The sequence below is a fragment of the Canis lupus genome, chromosome 30 (genome assembly GCF_011100685.1).
Source record: "Canis lupus familiaris isolate Mischka breed German Shepherd chromosome 30, alternate assembly UU_Cfam_GSD_1.0, whole genome shotgun sequence".
Classification (NCBI taxonomy): Eukaryota; Metazoa; Chordata; class Mammalia; order Carnivora; family Canidae; genus Canis; species Canis lupus.
In genome coordinates this window covers 35772728-35796915 of record NC_049251.1, presented here as the reverse complement: position 1 = coordinate 35796915, position 24188 = coordinate 35772728, and the positions used below count along the sequence as shown (strand labels likewise).

At 43.2% G+C, this 24188-nt stretch overlaps 1 protein-coding gene across 2 annotated transcripts in view; it reads right to left on the bottom strand.

The window, feature by feature from the left end:
- Positions 1-640: 640 nt before the first annotated feature.
- THSD4 (thrombospondin type 1 domain containing 4) overlaps positions 641-24188 on the bottom strand; it is a 566261-nt gene continuing 542713 nt past the window's right edge. For both annotated transcript variants that reach the window (XM_038580863.1, XM_038580864.1), the window contains 4 exons: positions 22118-22291; positions 15588-15767; positions 11327-11471; positions 641-6690 (listed from right to left, as the gene is read on the bottom strand). In XM_038580863.1, coding sequence (XP_038436791.1) covers positions 6548-6690; positions 11327-11471; positions 15588-15767; positions 22118-22291 — 642 coding nt within the window. In that variant the 3' untranslated portion in view covers positions 641-6547. The remainder of the gene's footprint in view (positions 6691-11326; positions 11472-15587; positions 15768-22117; positions 22292-24188) is intronic.

Genomic DNA, 24188 nt, shown 5'->3' with positions numbered 1-24188 from the left:
GGAACACATTTTAGGCACAATGAGAAGTTTCTGGGAGTTACTGATGGAACAATGCAGGACAGAGTCAAGGACAGATGCCACCTGAGACTGTCTCGTGTCCAGGATGGCTCTCAACAGGCACCAAGACCTAAGTCCTATTTCACTTTATTAGGCACCAAGATAGCCTGATAGATTTTGTCAAACACTTTGCTAAACTCAAGACCAGGGTGAAGTCGGCCCGAGGGAAGTTGGGAGAAGTTTTATTCAGTTGAGGGTCTGGAGCCACATTGAATCTGCACAGTGGACCCCAACCTTTCCTGCCCCCCTTGGGGAGGTTTAAGGAAGCACCTGTTCAAGTGCTATCCTGGGGGTGATACACACACCTGAACACTTTGTCTGAAGCTCCTCAGGTGATTCTAATGACAGCTGAGGTTGAGGACCAGCCTAAAGCTCAAGCAGCCTAAAGGCTAACGTCCTCCTTAGGGAAGGTGTCCCCTAAGTGGCCCCAATGTTCTCTGAGTGGCCCCACGTTGTGCAGAGCGCTCAGAACCAGGCTGACGAGCCAACGGACCTCTAAAGGACTTGGATCTTTCTAGAGGGGGCTGTTTGGAGCCACGTGAGTAGAAGTGGAATAAGTCCCAAGAAAGCACAAACATGTTAATGAAGCTGATCTTTTTAACCAGTTTATTGTATTTTTACAATAATAAAAATAAATTAGTCATACACAAAAATAGTTGTCATTTTTGCCGGAGAGAAAACACACTGCATTTATTCATATAATTCACCTTCTACCCCACCCCACCTTCTTAAACAATACTTTATAAGGGTGACATGGAGACAGTGGAGTATTTAGTAGGTTCCTTGCTCCTTGGCTATGCAGGTGGTAGGAGGACACAGAACCCCCACCCTAGCAGTCCCAGAGGACACCCTGGAGGTGTGGTCAGAGCTGGGAACACCCCTGTAAAGCCCTCCCAGCCCCTGACAGCGGACCCGGCCTTACACGCTGCTCTGACCAGGCCTCCCAAGCAACTTAGTGCTGGTGATGCTAAGAAGGAAGCAAGACAAAGAGAAGGGATTAAAGACCCTCAAATTCCCTTCTCCGGGTGGGGATGAGGCGAGGGCAGATTATACGAGCAAACATAACATTTAAGATGGAAAGGTGGCAATGCAAACAGACCTGTTTCGGGTACGATGCCAGGGATAAAAGCCCCTGAACGAGTCAAAAAGCAGAGTAATTTATATTCAATGTTAAAACCCAAAGAATTTGGCTAGTCAGGATACTGAATGGTAACTATGAACTTAGAATAAGACATCATGTAGCCACTTTGCAGGAAGCTGGGTTAGTAGGATCAAACGATTTTACACAAACGTGGATTGTATATGTAAATAAATACCTATTAGGTCCCTTTAAAATTAGCATATTCTAAATAATAGAACTATTTTGGTGTAGTGACTCATTCTGCCCATAGAGTTCAGAATACACATTTCCTATAAACATCTTGTATTTACAAAGAACAAAATAATAAGTTATAACAAAGTATATCCTTCTGACAAACTGAACTGGGGGGGTCAAGGAACCGGAAGTTGGTTTATGTAATAGAATGGCTTTCCTCTCACTGAGGCAAAGGGTTCAACCTCTAGAAGATGCTGGGAAACCTGGCTGGAAGTCCCCCCTCCCTCGTGGTCACCTTTCTCAGCACATCGATGGAACTCTCTGTTACCCATGGAATAGAACCAGGAGTATGGGATGGTTTGGGGTGGAGAGAATTACTTGGCTCCAGTAAAGGTGAAGCAAAGCAAGGTGAGCTGAGAAAGAGAGAAGGTATTTAGAGGGCCTTAGTCTCGTCAAGGTCCTGCCCCATTAAAGTGTGTGACCCTGGGCGGGGAACTAGCCGTCGGGATGTTGGGTGACTCATCTACAAAGCAGGACCCGACAGGGCAGCTCTGACCAAGTTCTAGTGGTTCTGGGATATGAGGCCCACACTCAGCTCAGGTGAGAGGTGCGACACTGGGATCAAAATGGCCAACGCAGAAATGGGAAGTACCCCAGACCAGGTGGCTCACCCTAAGCTGCTCTACTGACAGAGTTACCAAAGCCTAGACTTAGAAGGGGCCTTAAAAGTCATATTGCCCCAGCTGGGTGCTTGAATTCCCCTCTCCAGCATCCCTGACAAGTGGCCCTTCGGCCTCTGCTGAGACCTCCAGCGATGGGAGAACCCTCTACCTTCAGGGTTGGGGGAGGGCTCTCACCTGTGGGAAGTTGGTCCTTCTTCAGGGGCTAACATCTGTCTCCCTACAGCCTTTACCTAATGGCCTTAGGGTTGCTCTCATAGTGCTGTCCCACACCTCTTCTTCTCCAGGATAAATGTTTTCATGAAGTCCTCTCCCCTGTTTCTGTCTGCGCCCCTCATCAGGATTGGGCGTGCTCATCTGAACACTACACGCTAACAATATTCCTCAAGCGTGGTTCCAGCATCACAACCACAATGTGGCATGACGAATGTCTTCTCCCAGTGGAGCCTAAGTGTCTCAGTGTGTGTGTGTGTGTGGTTTGGAGGGAGTGCTCCCATTCCACTTTCTTGACTCACATTGAACTTAGCTGAAACTCTTACGTCTCCACCTTGTATTGATACAATTTTGTTTTTGTTTTCATTTTAACTCCAAAGGTACACTTATGTTGCTTCCTGGTGAATTCCTAAGATCCAGGTTTTGTTCTAGTCTCCTAGATCTCTTTGGGCCTGTCACTGTCACCAATTTCATGTCATCCACCAATTTCATCAGTAAGGTGTCCAACTTCCCATCAGAGCCACATTAAAGATGTTTTAAACGGACAAGCGTCAGGTGTTGGCCTCCACCTGCCAGGCTGATATAGGTCCTTCCAGGTTTGATTTAAGGAAAGCCATATTTCTTTTTACCACTTATATGCCTTTTACATTAGAGGGCCAATATTCAAATTCTAAAATGGCTGTATTAAAAAAAAAAAAAAGGAGAAAGCCACTGGCTTAGGAAGGTACTAGTAATATCTGGATTTCTCTCTCTGCCAGAGTGTAGCCGACTCACTGTTAATGAACTCAGAGGACTCCTGACTCCATCCAGTGGCTGGGTTTGCAAGCTTTCTTTAGCCTGTCTCTTCTGCTATTTCTTTCCTCTAGGGGAAAAATGAGAGTCCATGTGAGGGTGGCAGGCTGGAGTGCACTGAGTGGCCTTTGCCTGGGCTGCAAGGGACACTCTGTCCTTCTCCAATAGGAAGCGAAAGTAAAACAGCAAGCTGTTTTGGTTGACTTTTGTGAAAACATGTAACACCTTCAGTTCATCTAATTTTAAAATCCGGAGCAGGGAATGAGGCCATTCAGGACACAGGAAAAAGCAAAACAGCATTAAAATGTAACTTTCAATTCTGCAAGTGGCCGCTTAAAAGGTCATGGAGAGGTGCTGAGGAGAGGGTGACAGATCGTGGAAAAGCAAGACTGAGATAAGGGGGCGCCAAGGAAGGGAGAAAGAGGCCTATCTGCAGGGAGGGTCTTCAGATCAGCTGTCCTCTGACCACCTCCAGGCACCGTGTCACCCGACACCCTGAGGGCCCTATCAGGCGTGTTGTGTTGTGTGCCCTATGGGGGCATTGATACGTTGCCATAGGAACCAGGAACTTAACAAACACTGGATTTTAAAGACCAAGAAGTTGTTAAAATGCCCGTTCTAGTAATTCATAGTTTTTCCAGAGATGAATGGATTCCAAGAAGAGCCCAACTATTTGTTGGAAGAGAAAAAAGACACTTAGTTTGGGTACTTTTGTTCCCCTAAAGACATGGCACTAACCCATTTGCTGCCACTCAGTTCTGCCATTGGCAGGATGGCCATTCTCATGGGAAGATCACTGTCCTTTTAAACAGCTGTCAGGTAGCATTTGGGGGCCACAGGACACCCAAGAGAGGTCAAAGCCAGCATTGAGCCAGCCCAGTAATGAGAATTCCGAATTGGAAGGACCCAGGATGTTCACCTCCTGCTTGATGAAGAAATTCCCTTTAGGATGGAGCCTCGCCCATGTAGGGTGGCCCGGACTGCTGTTAGGCAGGCTGGATGGCTAGAAGGCTTTCCCTCAATTTGAGCTGAAATCAGCCTTTCTGCCCTTCCACCCACTGATGTTGCTCCAGCATGGAAAAGCCTCCTCCAAGGAATCTCCCAATTTAATGGCTTCTTGGGCAAGATCTGAGAGCAGCTGCATAAAGATCATGCTTCTCTTGTGATAAAAAGCAAAAGTAGGCGGTGAGAGGGAGAGAGGGCATGGGAAACCATCCATATGTTTGGCTTCTCTGGTCTCTTTTTGCTTGGTGGGCATGGGAATTAGGGTCTCTGCCCGGCTGCATATTGTGCAAGTTACACTGCACGCGGATGGGGAGAGAGATGGGTGTCCTTTTTTTTGCAAAGTGGCGGCTGGGCTCTCCAAGAAAAGAACCCCCACGGAAAGGCCAGATAGAATTTCTGAAAGCCCAAGGGCAGTGGGAACCGAACACAGCGTGTCAGATTGGGCTAGTGCTACTACATCCAAAAGCTTCAGGGGATCATCCAATTAGCAGATTTTGGGGTTAAAGAGCTCAAGGGAGAAATTCGATTCCTAAGAACCCAGACTTGCTTTCAAAGAGAAATAGACCCAGCACCACGGCACTGAATAAGACAGATTTCCTATAAGCTTACAATTTGTTTAGCCTGGTATTTGTCTTAATTGGTAGGAGAATATATATATGTAACCCTTGAACAACATGGGTTTGAACTGCAGTAGGTCCACTTATTCACAGATTTTTTTCCCCCGATAAATACCATATAGTCCTGTAGGTGTGATTCCTTTTCCTTGTGATTTTCTTAATGACATCTTCTTTCCCCTAGCTGACTGTATTGTAAGAATACAGTATATAATACATATGACATATAACAATAGGTGGTGATCGATGATGTCATTGGTAAGGCTTCCAGTCAATAGCAGGTTATTAGTAGCTATGCTTTTGGGGAGTCAAATTTTATGTATGGGTTTTCAAGTGTGCAGGGGGTGGTTGGCACCCTGAACCCCTACATTGTTCAAGGGTCAACTGTATGTATATATATACACACACACATGTACACACATACACACGCACATATATATCCTTTCCTTTTAATTGACTTTTCAGATCGTTTACCTTTCGATACGCACTGCATCTCCCTTGCAGCCCGAGGCCTCTGGAGCTGCAGAGTTAGGTGAAGGGCATTGGGGAAGACCCTTTCTGTGGTGGCTGTCACTGGGGGAGCCCATGGCCCCTCTCCCTGGCGAGTGGCATGAATGCAGATCTTAGTGCTCAAGTCTGGGATGCTGGGATATAGGTTGTGACTCGCAGTGGGAGGGAGGGATGAGAAATCACAAACAGAAATCCATAAATCAAAGTGGAAAAACCAAAGGAAGACTCTTTCTAATATAAACACAGGTTTTATGCGGAGACAGCTTGGTTAGACTTTCCACTGGGTGAGTGGTGAACAGCCTGGGGAGGTGGCTGGGGAAGCAGGGGAGCCCAGGGTACAGAGACACCAGAGGCTCCGTGGCCGCAGGGTCCTTGGCGGTCAGCTCCCTGGGGAGCAGAATCAGGACTTCAGGCATGACCTTGCTACCCCAATGGCCTTCTTGTCTCAAGGACCATTCCATTCAGGATGGGGTTGAACCAAACCTGCACAGAGCCCTATAACTAGGATCTGTGACCTCGTCGGGGAAGGAAGAAAGAAACAGGCGTCAGAAACAACTGAGGGCCTAGGATAGTGTCTTGACCTTTGGCCAGAGGAAAGAATTCTAAAGCTGGGCTTTGTTCACCGAGTGGGAAATTTCTCGGTCACCTGGTTTGAAATGAAGCCGATTCCTACAGACTTCTGGGCTTCTGGGCAGGCCTCGGGGTGACTTTTGTGGTCGGACTCAACCCTGCCACCCAACAGGGGAATATACCTGGCAGGTCAATCACTTAAACTGAGCCTCAGTTTCCTTGTCAGTAAAATGGGGATAATGGTTCAGTCCCTGGCTCCCGTTCTGGGGGCTTCGTGAGCCGTTCATGATCTGGTAGCTGTGAATACACCTGTGACCTCATAAAGCACTACTTGACAGGAGATATTTGGGTCCTAAGGCAGGAAAAAGCCTCATGTCTTTGAGAATGAAAGTAGGCACCGCTGGGCGGAGGGGACGCTGGGAGGCAGGTGTCTCGGCAGGGCTGAGCGGGGCTCCAGGGCGGGAGCTGCCTCTCCCCACTCTCCAGGGGGCCCCGACGCGGAAAGGCCAGTAGCACCCCGGCCGCCAGGCAGCGCCCCGTGAGGGCCCACCTGCTAGCTTAGAAAGTGCTGGCATGGGAGGTGATTGAGGGCTACCCGCACCCCTAGCCACCCTCGGCTTTCCGACAGCACCTTCCCAGGTGCCAGGGCTCCCCGGGAGGGATCATCAGTTTGTGGTGATGCTACAGGACAACCGTGGCTTGGCTCCGGGCCGCGACGTGGACACTCGGCCGCAGGTGGGGGTGGTGGCAGCCTGGGGGGCAGCCCGGCGGCCTCCTGCTGCAGCGCGGGGTTATCTGCTCCCCAGGAAGCCTGCGTGCCTGGCGGCCACCCGAGTGCACGACGCGCAGCAGGCCGTCTTGTAGTAGTTGTAGACGCAGAGGCGCGCCTGCACCACCACGTTGCAGTTGTAGTACCTGTCCTTACAGTTCTCATCTGCAGCAACACAGAACGGGAGGGAGGACTCTGAGCACAGCGCCAGCCCGGATCAGGGTGGGGGGAGTGGGGGTGGGGGTGGGGGGTGGGCCTGGCTTCCCATCCCGCTCCCCCGCTGTAACACATCGGGGATTTGTAGCCTGGGCCAAGAGCTTACATTTTTTTCTTTTCTTTGAAACATGATCACAGAATTCGGTAGAGAGAATAATTCCAAGGACTGTGTTCTGGGCTGCTCACCAACACAGACACAGTTCCCAGAGCTCACTCCATGACCACCTCCCCACTTTCTCCTCACTGCTCCAGAGGTAATCAAGCCCCCCATTTGGTGTTTTTTATCCCCAATCCTTTCTTTGCACTTGAACTGTAAATGATGGTACCCGAATCACTATGTGGCATTTCAACTTCAAAAAAAAAAAAAAAAATGATGTAGGGACGCCTGGGGTTGAGCGTCTGCCTTCAGCTCAGGGCATGATCCCGGGGTCCTGGGATCGAGTCCCAAGTCGGGCTCCCTGCATGGAGCCTGCTTCTCCTTCTGCCTGTGTCTCTGCCTCTCTCTCTCTCTCTGTGTCTCTCATGAATAAATAAATAACATCTTAAAAAAATGATGCAGATTGTATATATTCCTTGGCAACTTGCTCAATGCTGACTTTGTGTGATTCGCTCATGTTCGAATGCCCTAGAGAGTTCATTTTCATTATTGAATAGTATTTCATCGTACTATTTTGACCCAGTTTTCCACTGACAGTTAAGTCGTCTTCAATTTTTTTACGATTACAAACACTGCTCCTCAAACAGCTGTCACACATCCCCTCTCTGGGTCTTGCTGGGTCATCAGGTACATGCAACTTTACGGATCTCATCAGATTGCTCTTCAAAGTGGGGGCAACAATTTTCTTTTGTTTATGCTGCGTGTTTTATTTTTTGCTGATCTGGTGGATATGACCTTACCCCGCAATGAGGTTGAACACATCATTATTTGTATATTTGCCACTTGAGTTTCCTTTTCTATGAATTGCTTTCCCTATCTTCCCACGTGCTGATTTAGTTAACTTAAGGCAAATGATTCATGGAAATTCTTTACAATTACAGGAAATCCTGTCCTTTGTTCATTATATGTGTTGCAAACATCTTCTCCACGCCTCTGGGTTTTCTTATGATTTTGCTTACAGTGTTATTTGGTAAATAGATTTTATGTTTCATATAAAAGACGTTGTAACATCTCTACTGTGTACAGTAATATAATTAACCATTTCTTTCTACTGGCAGAAATGTAATTGCTTCCAATTTTTATGAGTTACAAGAAGTTCTATGATTCATTCATTTATTAATTCCACATAATTTACTGAGCCCCATTCTTCGTGTATATGTATATCTGTGCAGTTTTAGAGCATATCTTTAGTATACATTTCTAAAAGAGGAGTTACTGAGTCAAAGACATCAAATGCTTTACATATTGAGGGATATTGCCAAAGTTCTCCAAAAAGATTACACTCAGTTACAAGTAGGAGCCTGACTTTTCCCCCACAACTTTACCAACAATGATTATTGTCCAATTTTTTAAAAAAAGGTTTTCTAATCTTATGGAAAAACATAGACTTCCTTTATTTTTAAAATTTGCCTTTTTGATTTACCAGTGAGGCTGATTACTAGCTCAGTCTCTTCCATTATGTTTGTTCACATCCTTCATCCTTTACAAAATTGGAGCACTTGTCTTTTTAGGTTCACAGCAAAACTGAAGATGCATGGGTATAGGGGTTCTGTTTGTTTTCTTTTTCAATTAATTTGAATGAGTTCTATGTATATTAGAGATTTAATTCTACCTGAATGGCATTTATTTGATTCTAAGATACTATCAATTGTAAGATGATTAATAATGGCTCTCTGGAATTACATGAAAGATTATAAAAATGAATGCTCATTTAAAAAACCTGACAACTGCATATACTTGCCCATGTACTCAGTTATGATTTTCTTCTTTAGCATTATAATCAAATGTGTACCTGAGCCGTCTTTGCTTTCTGAGTCTGTACAGAGTCTTGCTGTGAGCAACTGTCTGGGATATACTTTGTGCTGCAATAATTCCAGCTCACAGCATAGACATTTTTAGTAACTTTAGCTCTGATGGTATAAATCTGAGGCATATCAAACAATACCAAGGTTTTGCTTACATTTTGTATTTTGTTAATCTCATCGTTTCCCTTTTTCCTTAGTTAGATTTTCTATGATTGGACGCTAAGTAGTTTTTTTATTCTCCTTGAAAAGACACTATAGACAAATGAAGAAGACATAAGCGGACTGGTAAAAAATTTCCATCGTGTCACATTAGTTAGAACACTGTAGGAGATGTTTGCCAACTGAGTGACAGCTCTTCAGAACACATGAACTGTGTTATACCAATTGGTTATACCAATCACTCCTAGTTTTGCAAACTGTACAATCAATTCTAAGGATCTGGTAATTTGGACTGTCTTTAATTATCCTGGCCTGGGCAGAGACAAGTAGACAACTATATATATATATATATATATATATATATATATATATATATATATATTTATATAGTGTTTCCAGTGTTGTATTATAGTGTACTCTTTTCAAAAACAATTTATGTAACAATTTGGGATCCACATTTAAAGCAAGTTTTAATTATGTGTTGCCAATGTAAGGTTAATGGAGGTGACATCTAGTTGGAATACGTTTGTGCGCATGAATCAGCAATGGTACTTCTGTCACTATTGCTTCCTCCTGGCTGAACATTTTCTTTTTATATTGATTGTATCCCACTCTAATAAGGAATGTTTCACATTTTCCTCACAATCATTGCTCATTCTTCCTCTTTTCTTTTCTCCTTTTCTTCCAACTTGGGTTATGATGCCTGTGAGGTTAATTTTATGTGTCAACTTTACTGGTGATGGGGAGCCCAGATGAAACATTATTTCTGGGTGTGTCTGTGAAGGTGTTTCTGGATGAGATCAGCACTTGAATTGATGGACCCAGTAAACCAGGTGGCCCTCCCCACTGTAGATGGGACTCACCCACTGAAGGTCTGCATAGAACATAAAACAGAGGAAGGAGGAATTTACCCCTTTCCTGTCTCACTGCTTGAGCTGGACATTTCATGTCATCTTCTCCTGCCTTGGACTGAGATTTACACCATCAACTCCCCTGGTTCTCAGGCTTTCAAGACTCAAGACTGAATTATACCAGCAACTTCCCTGAGTTTCCAGCTTGTGACTGCTAGATTGTGGGACTTCCCCACTTCTGCATTCATGTGAACCAATTTCTCATAATGAATATCTATCTATCTATCTATCTATCTATCTATCTATCTATCTATCTATCCTACCCACCCACTTATCCATCCATCTATCCATCCTATTGGTTCTGGTTCTCTAGAGAACCTTGACTAATACAATGTCCTTAGTAGGAGAAATGTTTATTATGTTACAGTTTTACATTAAGCAATAAGGCCTCTGAATTTTGTGTCTAGCTTATGAAGGCTTACTCAACCCCAAGATATATATTTTTTCTGATATTTTTACATTATGTTTTCTATGCAAGGATCTTTTTTTTTTTTTTAGATTTTATTTATTTATGAGAGTCACAGAGAGAGAGGCAGAGGCACAGACAGCGGGAGAAGCAGGCTCCTCACAGGGAACCTGACGTGGGACTCCATCCTGGGATGGGGATCACGCCCTGAGCCCAGGGCTCAATTGCTGAGCGACCCAGGTGTCCCAATGCAAGAATCTTAATCCTTTAGGCATTAATGTTTATATATATATGGCATAAAGCAAGATTTAAAATGTTTTGCTTTGTTTTTTCAAATGGATCTTTGATTATCTAAATACAATGGAAGTCTCTCCTTTCCCTGCTTCCTTAACATTAGGCCTTTATCATACTTCACTTTCTTTGTACATCAGAATTCTGTATTGTAACACCATACCCCTGTCTCTTCATGAATTTCTGTATTTTATAATGTGTTCAAATATACGATAAGGCAATAAATCTGAACATATATCAAACCTCATGAATTATCTTTTATCCTTTAAAATTTGACAGAATTTTTTTAAAAATTTATTTTTAAAATCATCTCTACACCCAACGTGGGGCTTGAACTCATGACTCCAAGATCAAAAGTTGTATCCTCCATGGACTGAGCCAGCCAGGTGCCCCCCTCTTTATAGTACTGAGTGTTTCCATCCAGGAATAGTAAGTCTCTCTATTCATTCACATTTCTTATTAGGTTCTATACTGAGGTTTTCTTATTTTTAACTATTATTTAACAACTTTTTTTCTAAATAGGTTTAGACCTTTCTTATTAATTTTCTTCCTTACACTGTTTTGCATAGTAAAAGTTGAAATCTCACTACTTCGATCTTAAAGATAATGGAACCAAATCTCTGAAATCACTACTACTTTAATCAATTCACATTTAAGTTGGGAGGGTGGCTTGGATCATCACCCATGACCAGTCATCTTAAGCTATGAAACTTACCATACTGAATGACCTCCTGAATCCCACGATTATGCACAAGGTCACATAGAGACCTGGATGGGCTTGGCATTTTCATACCAGGGAACTTGCTGGGGTCTAAGAAGGGTCTATATTTTCTCCAAGATAGGAATCCCTACTTACCAACTTCAGGGACACAGTCCTGAGGGTTGCATGATTCTTTCTCTTCTGGCTTCAACTGAGGGTCACAGAGATTACTTAGGGTCATGTCATCTGACAGGCAGCGCACTTCTCGGACCCGGAAGCCACCCTGGCAGCTCTTGGAACACTGCATGGCGACAAAAGGAGAGAGTTAGATTTCTAGCACACTGGAGCAGCAGATACTGGAAAGTTTCAAACATCTTCAAAAGGAGACCAAATACTAAAACAAACTCCCATGCACCAACCAGCATCAATAACAATCAACACATGGCCAATTGTGTCCCATCTACACCCCACTCATGTCTACTCCACTCCTATTTTGAGGCAAATCTAGACATCACATCACTTCTTCTATAAGATTTCAGTTTGTAGCTCTAAAACACAAAAACTCTTAAAAAGTTATACTTCTAGAAAAGTCGTACATCTAGAAATTAACAATATGTGCTTATCTTCAAAAATATATTCAGAGTTCCTATTTCCACTTCTCTTGTGAATCTCAAATTTTTAATACAGTTTTTTTTTGAATCAGGATCCACATCAAATTTGCACATTACAGTTGGTTGACAGAGCTTTTAGGGCTCTTTACAATCTATAAGTTCACTCCCATTGCCTATTCCCCCTTTGTACTCTATTGTCTGGAGTAATTGAGTCATTTGGCTTGTACAGTTTCCCATAGTCAGGATTTTACTGACTGCATATGCATCATACAGTTTATCATCATTCTCTAGCCTCTGCATTTCCTGTAGATTGGAAGTTGGGTATAAAAGAGGCCCTAACAGGTTTGGTTTGGTTTTTTTGTGGTGAGATTGCTTCATTGGATGTGTGTGGTTGTCTCTGTTTTGGAGATGTCAGCAGCCATGGATGTGCAATGTCCAGATCCATTAATTCACTTGTTGTTGAAGAATGGTGGTAAAACTCTATCATCTCTTCTTCTTTTATTAGCTAGGAAATGGAAGTAATCCCTGTCCCCATCCCTACATATATTTGCTCTTTGGTATACCCACTGGTTCAGCTTGTTTAGGAAAGACAAAGTAAATGCCTGATTACTTTCCTTTATTTATGTCTTCAGAGTAATGAGATGGTTTCCCTAATGTTTTCTAATGGTGGATCCTCCAATTAGTTTTTTTTTTTTATTATTAGACACTTCCTATCAATGGATGGGTTCAAACATATATGATGTATTTAATTCAATCTATGTCAATGATTATCTTTACTGATGCTCACTGATGTCTCCTCAGTGGCTAATCTGAGCCCCTAAAACTTGGTACATGAATCCTTTGGGCATGAATTCAATTGTCTTTGAGAACTTCCTTGCCACGTGGTATAAAAAGATATTCCAATCTAATTTGTACATATATGGTCCCAAGCCTGGAATCAGCTATTTATCTAAGAATTCCTGGCTGCTTTTAGTAGAGAGTGGTATTTTCAAGCCACATTTTGGCTGATAGGCATGCTCTTTGCTACTGGGTTGGCCATTGTTTCTAGGCTCTTTCAATGGATAAATAGGTAAAACTGGGAAAATTTTTTTTTTTTATAATTTGTGAGTTCACAGTGATATTGCTAATTCAAATTCAGGAAAACAGGATTTTCACTTAAACCTCTTCTATCTCACCTGTATCTTCATTCACCTGAGTTGAGAATCCTGTTTCTCAAGGATACTAAGGAAATTAGAAAGAAAACAGAAAGACACTACCATATTATCATATATATTATCATAATGTAAGTTACTCGTTTACTTTATCACACACTATCCACCCAACTATCTCAGATTACAGTACAACACTCTCACTAAAAATATGATTATTGCAAACAGTATACACATTTTCCAATAATTCTCTTGGTCCTTAGGGATGGACAAAGTACTGGGGTGTTTTTTTTCTTTTGTTTGTTTGTTTCAGTCAGCTCCACACTCAGTGTGGAGCCCAACACAGAGCTTGAACTCATGACCCTGAGATCAAGACCTCAGCTGAGATCAATAGTCGAATGCCCAACTGACTGAGCCACGCAGGCCCAGATAACTGTGTTTTAAAACCACTTGTGACAGTGCCAATGCTGCCAACTGGATACGTGTTTAGGTTAATTTGTTTCATTATATTTTCCATTTTTAGGGATTGCTTTTTTCAAATTCAATTTTGTTTTATAATAATCTAAATACCAGTTTACTGAGCTCAAAACTCAAGTTTATAAAACAAGACATATTAAAAGATATCTTACTGTCTTTGCTATTATTATAGCCATTTATTTCATATTTGTTTCAGTTTATTTATTTTTGAATTTATATACAGAAAAAGTCACTTATTGGTGGTGTACAGTTCTATGAGCTTTGAGTTGCGTATTTCCTGCAGGAAATATGATCCAAAAGTTTCATCAGACACAGCAGATCCTCTTGTGCTGTAGTGAGACTCATCCCACTCCATCCTTTGGCAATCACTGATGTGGTTTCTGTTCCTGTGGTTTTTCTCTTTCTCAGAATATAAAAATGGAATCATACAACATGTAGCTTTTGGGGTCTTTCTTTTACTTAGCAAAATGCATCTGAAGCTTAGCCATGTCAGTGCATTTGCTCTTGTTGTTGAGTACTCTCTGTGGCTTGGATGTACTGCAGTTTGTTTATCACCTAAGTTGGGTTGAGGCACATCTGAGTTTCCAGCCAGATGTTTTAGGAGGTCATCTCCTCTGACTTGACCTGGTGAACTTGGCCCTTTCTAGACCCTCCAAACCAAAGGGCAAAATAACATGGTGATCTGTTCTTGCATTCTCAAAGGCTGTGGCCAACATCAAAACAGGTGAATTCCATGTCCCAGAAGCAGATAACACACCTTTCAAACGCAACACCTCCTGTGTTCCCATTTGCCTTTGAGGTGTAGTTTAACCTGTGCCCAAAGGCTATTATCACAGGAGCAGGCCTACACTGTAGGGAAACAGAATTCTCAGCTTTTATACATATATTTCATAAGCAAAATCCCTTTTATCTCCTTTGCATGATTCTGAGAAAGGCTCTGGCCTCTTCTCTGGCCTCACCTACAGGCTCTGCTTGGTGATCTTCAGTGACAAAAGGCAGAATGAACCTCTGCTTCCCCTTAACATTCCATGACATGGTTTCAGAAATGATGCCCTAGAAAGTTTTCTGTATTAGGAAGTTTTTTTTTTTTTTTAAGATTTTATTTATTCATGAGAGACACACAAAGAGAGGCAGAGACACAGGCAGAGGGAGAAGCAGGCTCCCTAAGGGGAGCCCGATGTGGGACTTGATCCCAGGACCCCAGGATCATGACCTGAGCTGAAGGCAGATGCTCAACCACTGAGCCACCCAGGTACCCCAGGAAGGTTTTTGAAAAAAAAATTATATCCCTATTTTCATCCTTTCCCATTTTGTTCCTTCATTACCTATTTCTGTATTAATTCTGTCTCTCTCTGTATCTTCACCTACACACTATCCTTTCTTCTCACAAAAAGGATTTGAGAGGTCTTAAGAAATACTTAGTGGATTACAAGATTTATTTTTTTAAAAAAGGGTGAGAAGACTGGAGCAAAAAAAAAGTAAAAGTAGGAAAAAGAGAGAAAAGCTGGGGAACATTAGCATACAAAATCCGCTTTGTAAGGTCTCATAAATTCTTAGAGATGGGCCATAGTTTTGGCTCTGAGTTTCCAAGTGGCCAATTCAAAGAGAAAAACAAGATGAATCTCATAATCTACAATCCATAATGTCTGCAAGATTAGAAAAAAAGTACACCCACACACAGATTCCCGAGACCTGACAGAAATTCCTTCAGTGAGTTTTGCAATGAGATCGCTGCACGGTGTAGTAGTCTCAAGAGCATCCTCAAATGCCTTCAGCTGTTGATCCTCTGCAACAGCATTTCTCAAAATTCAGTCCAAGGTCACCTGTATTCAAGTCACTAAGGAGCTTGTTCAAAATGCAAATTCCTTAGCTAGGGTGGACGCGGAATCCATCTTTTCAAACAAGATCCCAGTTGATTCTTATGCACACTGAGAATGAGAGTCACTGATTCATGGCCTCTCCAGTTTAGAGGTCAAGATGGTCCCAGCCTCTGGCTCTTCCCACCAAGCAGGCTATGTCCAGAGGTGTCCCAACAGTGACGGTCTAGAGTAGGCCACTGTAGAGAATCTACTCGAGGGCTGAGCCCAGTGCCCGACACACAGTAGGTGTCTGGATGTCTATGGGAGGAAGGCAGAAGAATGATGTACTAATGCAATCTCTATCAAGAGCGCCATGACTTACCATGCTCCATTCTGTGTTAAACCATTTGGCCCCGCAAGGCTTGAGGTGGCATGATTGCTGGCTGGGGGGCTTCTCCAGGAAGGAACATTCATAGGGATCCAGCACTTCAAAGGTGTCTGTGTTCTTCCTAACACAAATCACCTCCCTCTGTTGGGTCCCACTCCCACACTCGACGGAACACTGGAGAAAAATCAGAGAAGGATGGGTGTCACATGACGAAAAGGGGATGAGAACATCAAGGGACGGCTCTGAGTGTTTTCTATCATCAATTCAGTCATGATGAGCCCAGGGGCACCTGGAAAATGTAGCTGGATAAGGTGCTGCGGGTGGATTCTGGTTTTCCTAAGACCTCTGTGTCGGGAATGGAGAGTGGGTGCCCTGTGTTATATTATAGCACCAGGATGCTGGTCACTGAGATCATGGTGCCTTCTGTGAGATTGAAATGGTTTCTTTTAGGCCACCTCTTTAGATGCCCCTTCCCCTGGCACACACAGCAGGGCACACCAGCCTGTCAGTTTGGTTGTTCTTGTCCAGTAGATTCAACACTTCTCACTATAACACAATGGACTACCATTCTGTTCCATCTGCTGGGCCTCAGTGGGTGGATACTGGGAACGAGTTTAGTCTCTCAGCGCCTGCACACTTGTGGACAAAGGGTTACATTAAAATTCTTTGGGACACACAAAGCTGAGAATATCCCAGACTGGGGACAATATCCCGTTGGTCAGCCCTCCCCACCCAACAGGTGGCCGGCAGGAAGCCTTTGACTGTGGCATCCAAGCTTCTCACTTCCCAGCTTGGTGGGAAGCTGCTTGAGAAGGTAGTCACACAAAGAGGGGGGTCCGAGAATTGCACGTGTTGGGGTGTTTCATTAGTGTACAGAAACATGACGTGTATAATTGCTCACAACTTGTTTTATTTAGTATCTATTACTTTGTAAAGTGTTTTCTGTTCATGTGTGGTTTACTCTTAATACTTCTGGATTACAGAATTTTAAGGCTGTGATCCATATACTTCTAGAGGCTTTAAATACTCTATCTTTATAAAAAGCCTCTCACAATTTCTTCAGTTGAAAGTCTTAACATTAGCTTTGCTGTCTATATGCAGGAACATAGTCAAATAGAAACAGGGAAAACCCCACCCATATCTACGGAAGAAAAAGGCAACCCCAAACCAATAGACTGTGGTCTGTTAGTCACACAGGACATAATAAACATCACCCTCAGCAGTTTCCACTTAATGCCCTTCTCTTGGGGGAGACATCTTCCTACAACATCCAGAGAACAAGTCTTCTTGGTCTGTTTTTCCTATTTTATTCCATGTGAGTTAATGACTGATTTGGAGTATATCTAGGTTTTGTTCTTCTCTTTCAAATGCCACAGACAATGACAGCATTAGATGAAGGACAGGAGTGTCTGGCTGCCAGGTGAGAAAGTCTGGCCTCCCCTATACGGGGAGTGAAAGTGTGTGCAAGGGCCCAGGGGGCAGCAGGGTTAGGACAGGAGACATGGAAACTAGTCGAGACATCGTCACTAAACAGCTGCGTCTTTGGCCAAGATATCGCACTTCCTCAGGTGTGGACTGTCTCACTTGCCAAGTGAGGGAAGCGGGGGGCTTGGAAACCTGATCTGAAAGACCTCTGACTGCTCTGAGGGTCTGTGTCTGTGCTGAGTGCTTGGCAGAGAAGCAGGCGACAAACCTTGACCCAAATCTGAAGCTGTTTTCTGCTATTTAGCAAAGTCCTTGAAGAGATTGGGTAATTAAGGGAGAAGGAGCACATATCTCAGCCTTCTACCCCAAATGGCCAGAGAGGGCACAACACATGTGTTAGGGACAAGTGAATGGATGCGTGTGGGGGGAGATGTGTGCATGCATGAAACATCTGAAAACAGGAAAGGGCACTCACGCTTGGTGGACCAGAAATTATGGGGAACATTTGAATGGTGAAAGGTGGATGGGATTAAATTGAAGGAGCACATCACAGTTCACAAGGCACGTAGAGAAGGATGCCCAGCCTAGCAGAGAGGAAACAGCTCAAGTGCTTCTGGAGAGAAAGAATACGGGGAGCAGGAGGGAGGCCTCGGGATGGTGGCAGAGTGATCAGCTAAGGTGCTGACCAGGATGAGTGGGGCTGGCCTGACTGTCCCCAGGGGGAAGAGCAGGCACCTGCCCCTACCATATCAAAGGGCGAAGTGAAGATGCTTTCAGATATTCAAGGGTTCAGAAACTTAATTACTCATGATTCTATTTGAAAGACTTACTGGGTCATGGTCTCTAATCAAATGAAAAGGAACCAGGAAGAAGACACAGCCAGGACAGATACAAACCACAGTGGGCAAAATCTGTTGTTAATAATGGAGACAGAGATTTTGGGGAATGATAAAAATGTTTTGGAATTAGACAGTGGTGATAGTTGTACAGCTTTGTGAATATACTAAACACCACTGAATCGTATACTTTTAAGAGGGTGAATTTAATGGTATGTGAATTATATGTCAATAAAAAAGATAAACTTTGGAGGGAAGAAAGCTGTTTTTAAACCTAAATCCGTATTTTCTATAAAATTCATTAACATTAATATGGAGTTAAGATCCAGATGATCTCAACATCTTTTTGGAGATATTGTGGATTGAGGAAGTGGAGGTAAATAAGTGGGGACTTATGGCTTCTGTCTTCCTTGTGGGGAGGATGTGATTACTGATGACACAGATAGAAACATGACAGTTTAAAACTCCATGCTAAAAACTTGAGTGTTATTTGTTAAGTGAATAAAAATAGGATTTATAACTTCCAAAATGTTAGAGGGGGGAAAATGGAATTAGGGAAACCTGATTTGTACAAATGTGCAGAAAGGAAAGAAGAAACAGACCAAGAAAACATGGCAATAACCTAAATAAGAAACACAAATTAAGATGGCAGGGAAAAGTCCAAACATGTAAGTGATTATAAAAAATGTAAATGGTTAAAATTTAACTCTTAAAAAAACAGACTTGCAGGTTGGATAAAAATAGACAAAACTAGTCCTGCATACAAAAGACGTTATCTTAAAAAATACATAAGAAGTTGACAAAGATACACCAGGTGAAAATCAACAATGAGAAATCAGAATAATGCAAATATTAGATAAGATATAATTTATGGAGAAAAGCAGATGCCAGAGGTGGCATTTTAATAGGGATAACTACATCCACTGAGCAGGGATAGTGATTACATGTGTTTCTACACCTGAATAATCCCTGCAGTTGTACTTTATTTTTATTTTTTTTGCAGGTGTACTTTAGTGGATCACTGATCCAAGATGAGAGTGGAAATGTCTGCTTAGATGCCAGTGAAAATAAATCTTGACAGACACGCAGACAAGAGTGCCGCTCCCATTGGCTAGAGACTGTGAAAGACCCCCCAGAACAAAGACAATTACAGGTGAAGTAAACCTAGAATTGGCAGGGAAGAAAAGAAACATCTGTGCATCCATCGAGGCATGAATCTAGATATTGGTGGAATACCTAAAGAGTAGGAATTGGGCTACTTGGCTCTAGATAGAAGAAAGACTCCCTAAGCTTGATAGGTCTTATTCTCTTGGGCTGGTTTTCTCCACAAGCTCTCAACAAGGCCACTGGAAACACCTGTGCTCACAACTTCCCAGAGAGTCTCTTCCCTTAAGTCTACATTCAAGTCCCAGGGAAGGACTCTCCTAGGCTTGGCCTGGGTTACATGTCCACCCTGGATAGGTCACTTGTGACCAGGCTAGTGGGGTGTTCTGGATGCCAACTACCACTCAAACCACATGGATGGAAGGGACATTTATCCTCATTCTAGTGTCAAGAAATAAGCACTCACTACTTCATTTTCTTTGGGGATAACATCAGATTCCCAGGGTAGGGAGATGACAGCAGGCTCCAACACCCTTATAAATCCAGGACTAAAACCACGTCACATTCAATCACAGCCTGACCCTTCGGACAACCAGGTAATAAATGCCATGTTTCTAATCTTAGCAGAAACAAACACTGCCTTCACCCAAATTCACATCACTCTCAGTTCTCCGAGTTAGGTCTGGAATCCACAGGAGGCCCTCAAGCAAAAAAGAACCTGAATCTTGCTCCCCTCTGGGGAGGTAGGATTGGTTTTGAGATTGGTAGACGTTCAAGTTGAATTGCTCTGCCTATCTTCACTGTGTAGACGCTGTCACAATTTCCCACAGGGCTCTTCCCTTTGCCTCATATCTGTGGATATTTGGTGCAATATGGCCTACCCCGAATTATCTTTGGGATTCGAGTCCTAGGTGTTTTGCTACCAATAACGACATAGAAACAGCTGGCAGACAAAATAATGAACATGGGGAAAACGAACTGATATATATTAGTAGATATTCTCATCCTTATGTTTGGATGGAGAGAGAGGCTCTGAGAGGTTGTTGCCTCAAGTCAGAAGAACCACAGAGAAACAGGGCCAGGACCAGCTATCAGCTATGCCTGACTCCGACAGCCACTCGGGTAGTGCTGCAGGTACTTGAATTCCCTTCCTTTTTGAATTTTCTATGTTTGACAGTTTGTATTATAAAAACATTAAAGGAAATTTGAGAAGAAAACATTTCCCATGTTGTTCATATAAAAATCCATTCTTTGCAGCGGCTGAGATAAAGTTCCTGTATTTTCGCATTCTGGTTCTCCCTTGTCACTATATCATGTGTACTTTCTACGTCTTCCCTAATTATCACTGTTGTTGTTACATAATATTTTAATGAGTTATGATACACCGTAATATCCCTACATGCCCCACTGTCATGAACACTTCTGTTAAAAAAAGCCTTCCCCCCCCTTCTGTTAATTATTTCCTTAAAATGAATCCCCAGAAGTGAAGTGACTGGTTAAGGCAAATGAACATTTTTATGGTTCTTGACTTTTATTGCCAAATTGCTTTCCAAGGGGGTTATATCAGCTTACAAGGACGGGGAAGTCAATTTTTTTTCAGGGTCTGTTTTTAAAGCTACTTAAAAGAAATCAAATTCTAGATGGAGCCAGAGACCCTGATAATGTATGATTCATGATCATCAGCCAAAAAGTCCTTGGAGAACCAGCCAGCCCCAAGAGCCAGTGCTAAGTGGTCCTAGAACTCAAAATACTAATGGCAATCATAATGGGGCAGTAAGAAGGAATGATCCTTTCCACATTTCTGCATTCAATTTTGGAATACTGAGGAAAAAAATCAATTGATCCATGAAATTACTTTATTAAAATATTCGGTATTATCTGTTCTTTATAAGGAACAACCTCAACTTTTCCTTTATCTGCTTCTATTTTCCCCTCAGTCTTACTGAGGTATAACCGATGAATAAAATTGCAATCTATTTAAGATGTACAAATGATGAGTTGATGTCCATATGTGTTATGAAAGGATTCTCACAATCAAGTTAATGAACACATCCATCACCTCAGAGAGTTGCCTGTTTTGTACCATGTGAGATCGCTTCCCTTCTACTCTCTTAGCAGATTTCAGTGATACAGTATTACCAGTTACAGTCACCATGTTATATACTAGAATCTCAGAACTCCTTCATCTTAGAAAGTTTGCACACTCTAACCCACATCTCCCCATGTCCCCACCCCCCCCGACCCTGACAACTACCATTCTGCTGTTTCCCTGAGTTCTGCTTCTTTTTTTAATTTCCCCAGATTCCGCATATAAGTGATACCATGCACTATTTGTCTTTGCCTGGCCTATTTAACTTAGCATAATGTCCTTCAGGTCTACCCATGTTGTCACAAAGGGCAAGATTTCCTTCTTTTTTATGGTTGAATAATACTCCATTCTATATGTATATAATATATATATACACACAATACATATGCTGTAATGTGTGTGTATATACACATAAGACATCCATAATGTATGTACACACACACACACACACACACACAGACATATCTATCTCACATCTTCCTTATCCATCCATCAACAGACACTTATGTTACTTCCAGAACTTGGCTACTGTGAATAATGCTGCTATGAACACGGGAGTGCAGGTATCTCTTTGAGATCGTGGTTTTACTTCCTTTGGATATGGATCCTATCTGTTTGTGCATCTGACACTCAAATATAGACAAAATGGGCTTTATTAACCACAATAACTGCAGCAGCAGTTATGATTTATTGTGTATTTGTTGTATGTCAGGCACTGTACTACATTCTTCATATACATTACTTCTAAAAATAACCTCACAGTGTGGTTGTTAACAACATTTTATAGACAGAGAAACCATGCTAGATCATAAGCTACCTGAGGGCAGGGATATTTGCTTTGCTCATTGATATATTTCAAGCACTCAGAAGTGCGTAGTAAGTGCTCAAGAAATACTGTTGCCTGAACAAGGCTTTAAGAGCATAAGCAGCTTCTCCAGGGCCCCGAGTAGCACTGCTGGGATTCAAACCCAGGACACCTGGGATACACCAAGTCCTGTTTCCTGACCCCTCTGCTATGTATGCCATCTCTTACCAGGGACAGACAAACACAGCCAGCTCCGACCACTCACCTGGCTCCAGCTCCCTGCAAACCACTCCACCTTGCCCGTGCAGGGCCCGTTGTCACATGGTGTGGCCTCCGCTGGCCGGTTGTTCCCACAGCCCTCCAGGGGCAGGCTGCTGATGTGGTTGGTCATGCACACCACTGAGCGTGTCCGCACCCCAGCACCACACTCCGCTGAGCACTGCAAGACAGGAGAAGGGCACATTAGAGGGGAGGCCCCCGCAGGTTCTAATGATGTGGAGGAGGACTGAACATCTCTTTCCCTACCAACTCTTTCACCCAGGAGTCACTGACTACTTTCACGCACAGCTTACTCCATCCATTGTAGGCTATCAGTAGGTCAAACCCCCATTTCAGATTTTCTGGGAGAGTCTTCATTCCAAATATCCTGTCCCACTGTTGCAGTCGACGATCTGTCTTGACTTTTGCTTTTGAAAATATATCCAGCAGCAGAGGAATGACAGCATGAACATGTGGGCATGTTCTGGGGAGTCTGGGCTGTTCTGGGGAAGCTGGGGAAGTGAAATCCATCACCTCAACATGGCTGCCTGATATTAAGGCAGGGTGGCCTTAGTCCTGAAGGCCATAGCTGTGACGGTATTAGGAGACAGCTCCCCATAGAGGGAGAACTTGGCCTGGGAACCAAACACATCAGTGTTAATATCCCTCCTGGCAGGGTGGCCTGGGGCAAGGGACCCAGCCCCTTCCACCTCTGGCATGCTCATCTGGATGGTTGGCATAGGAACACATTACAGGTAATGAATAATGTGCTTTCCATATAGCAAGTGCTCAATACATGGTATGAGGGGCTTTAAAGGGCCAAGTTCTGTATTCCCACTCTAAGGTAGAGAAACTGAGTTAAGGTCCTCACTTAAAGCCACATAACCACCAGTGATTTCTGTCCTACAGTCATACTCTGCCCTCCTGTAGGGCCTACTAAACACATTCCTGTCATACCCCAAAGCTTGAGGAGCATTTTTCATCTGTCTTGAAATACTTTGGGATGCTGTCTAATTTTGCTTCTCATTCTGTATGTTCAGACATTTCTGGACCTCTTTGAGTCCTTCCCAGACACCTCGCGTCCAACACGTAAAACAGTGGAACACCACCTTCACCACCATCACTACTGATACTCTTGGTTTTCCAATTTGTGCTCAGATCTCTAGAAGGATTCAAAAGTTGACTGTTCTTTTGAGTTTTTGTTTCCAACATCTAGCCAAACGTCAGGTCTCACAGATTCTGGTTTCGCCACATTTTTCCTGTCTTGTTTCTTTCTGCCCGTGGTTCCCAGCACCACTAATATTCTTCCCCTGGACTGTGGTCACAGCTTGTTGCTTAGCTTCACCACCTTTTTTAATTTGCTGGGCTTTCAGGAGCTGGGAATGCTGTGCTGAAAATCCCTCTGATGCCATCCCATTCCAACATGGACTTCCCCACCTGGCATTCAAGCTTTCCTATAAGACCACCTCAGTCAACCTCAGTCTTCTAAGCTAACTTCCATTATTCTTTCCCACACAGCTCATGCTGGACAGAGCCAGGGTCCTCCATTTCCCAATCTCATGAAGCCTTCACTCTTCCTTGTCCATACTGTTCTTTCCATCTGTCTAGAGGGGTCTTCCCCTTCACCAGGACACATCAAAATCCATTAAGGCTCAGCTCCAATGCCATCTCTTCTGTGAAAACTCCTTTCACTGACAAATATATTCTTCCCAGTCTCAGAATTCTCAAGGCACTGTGCACCCTACTGTCTTCCTTTGTATTAAAGTGACTTATGTCCTACTGTACTTTTTCCTTTATAGAAGCAGGTTCAGTGAAGGCAGGGACTATTGCAGCATCTTTACTTCCTTCTCAGGTCAGCACCTTACCCATGGGCAAATCCATGAATATCAGTTGAATAAATGAATACAGACTTGGGTCCTTCCTTGCTTGTTTCTCTTCTGTCACCAGCACATTCCAACTCTGAAAGTGACCCTTTAGAGTACAACCAAAGCCCATCTTAAGGGTTTCTGCTGGGTATTCCCTTAAAAATGTTTGTTTTACCAACATTATTATTAAAAAAAAAATAAAAGTGACATCGT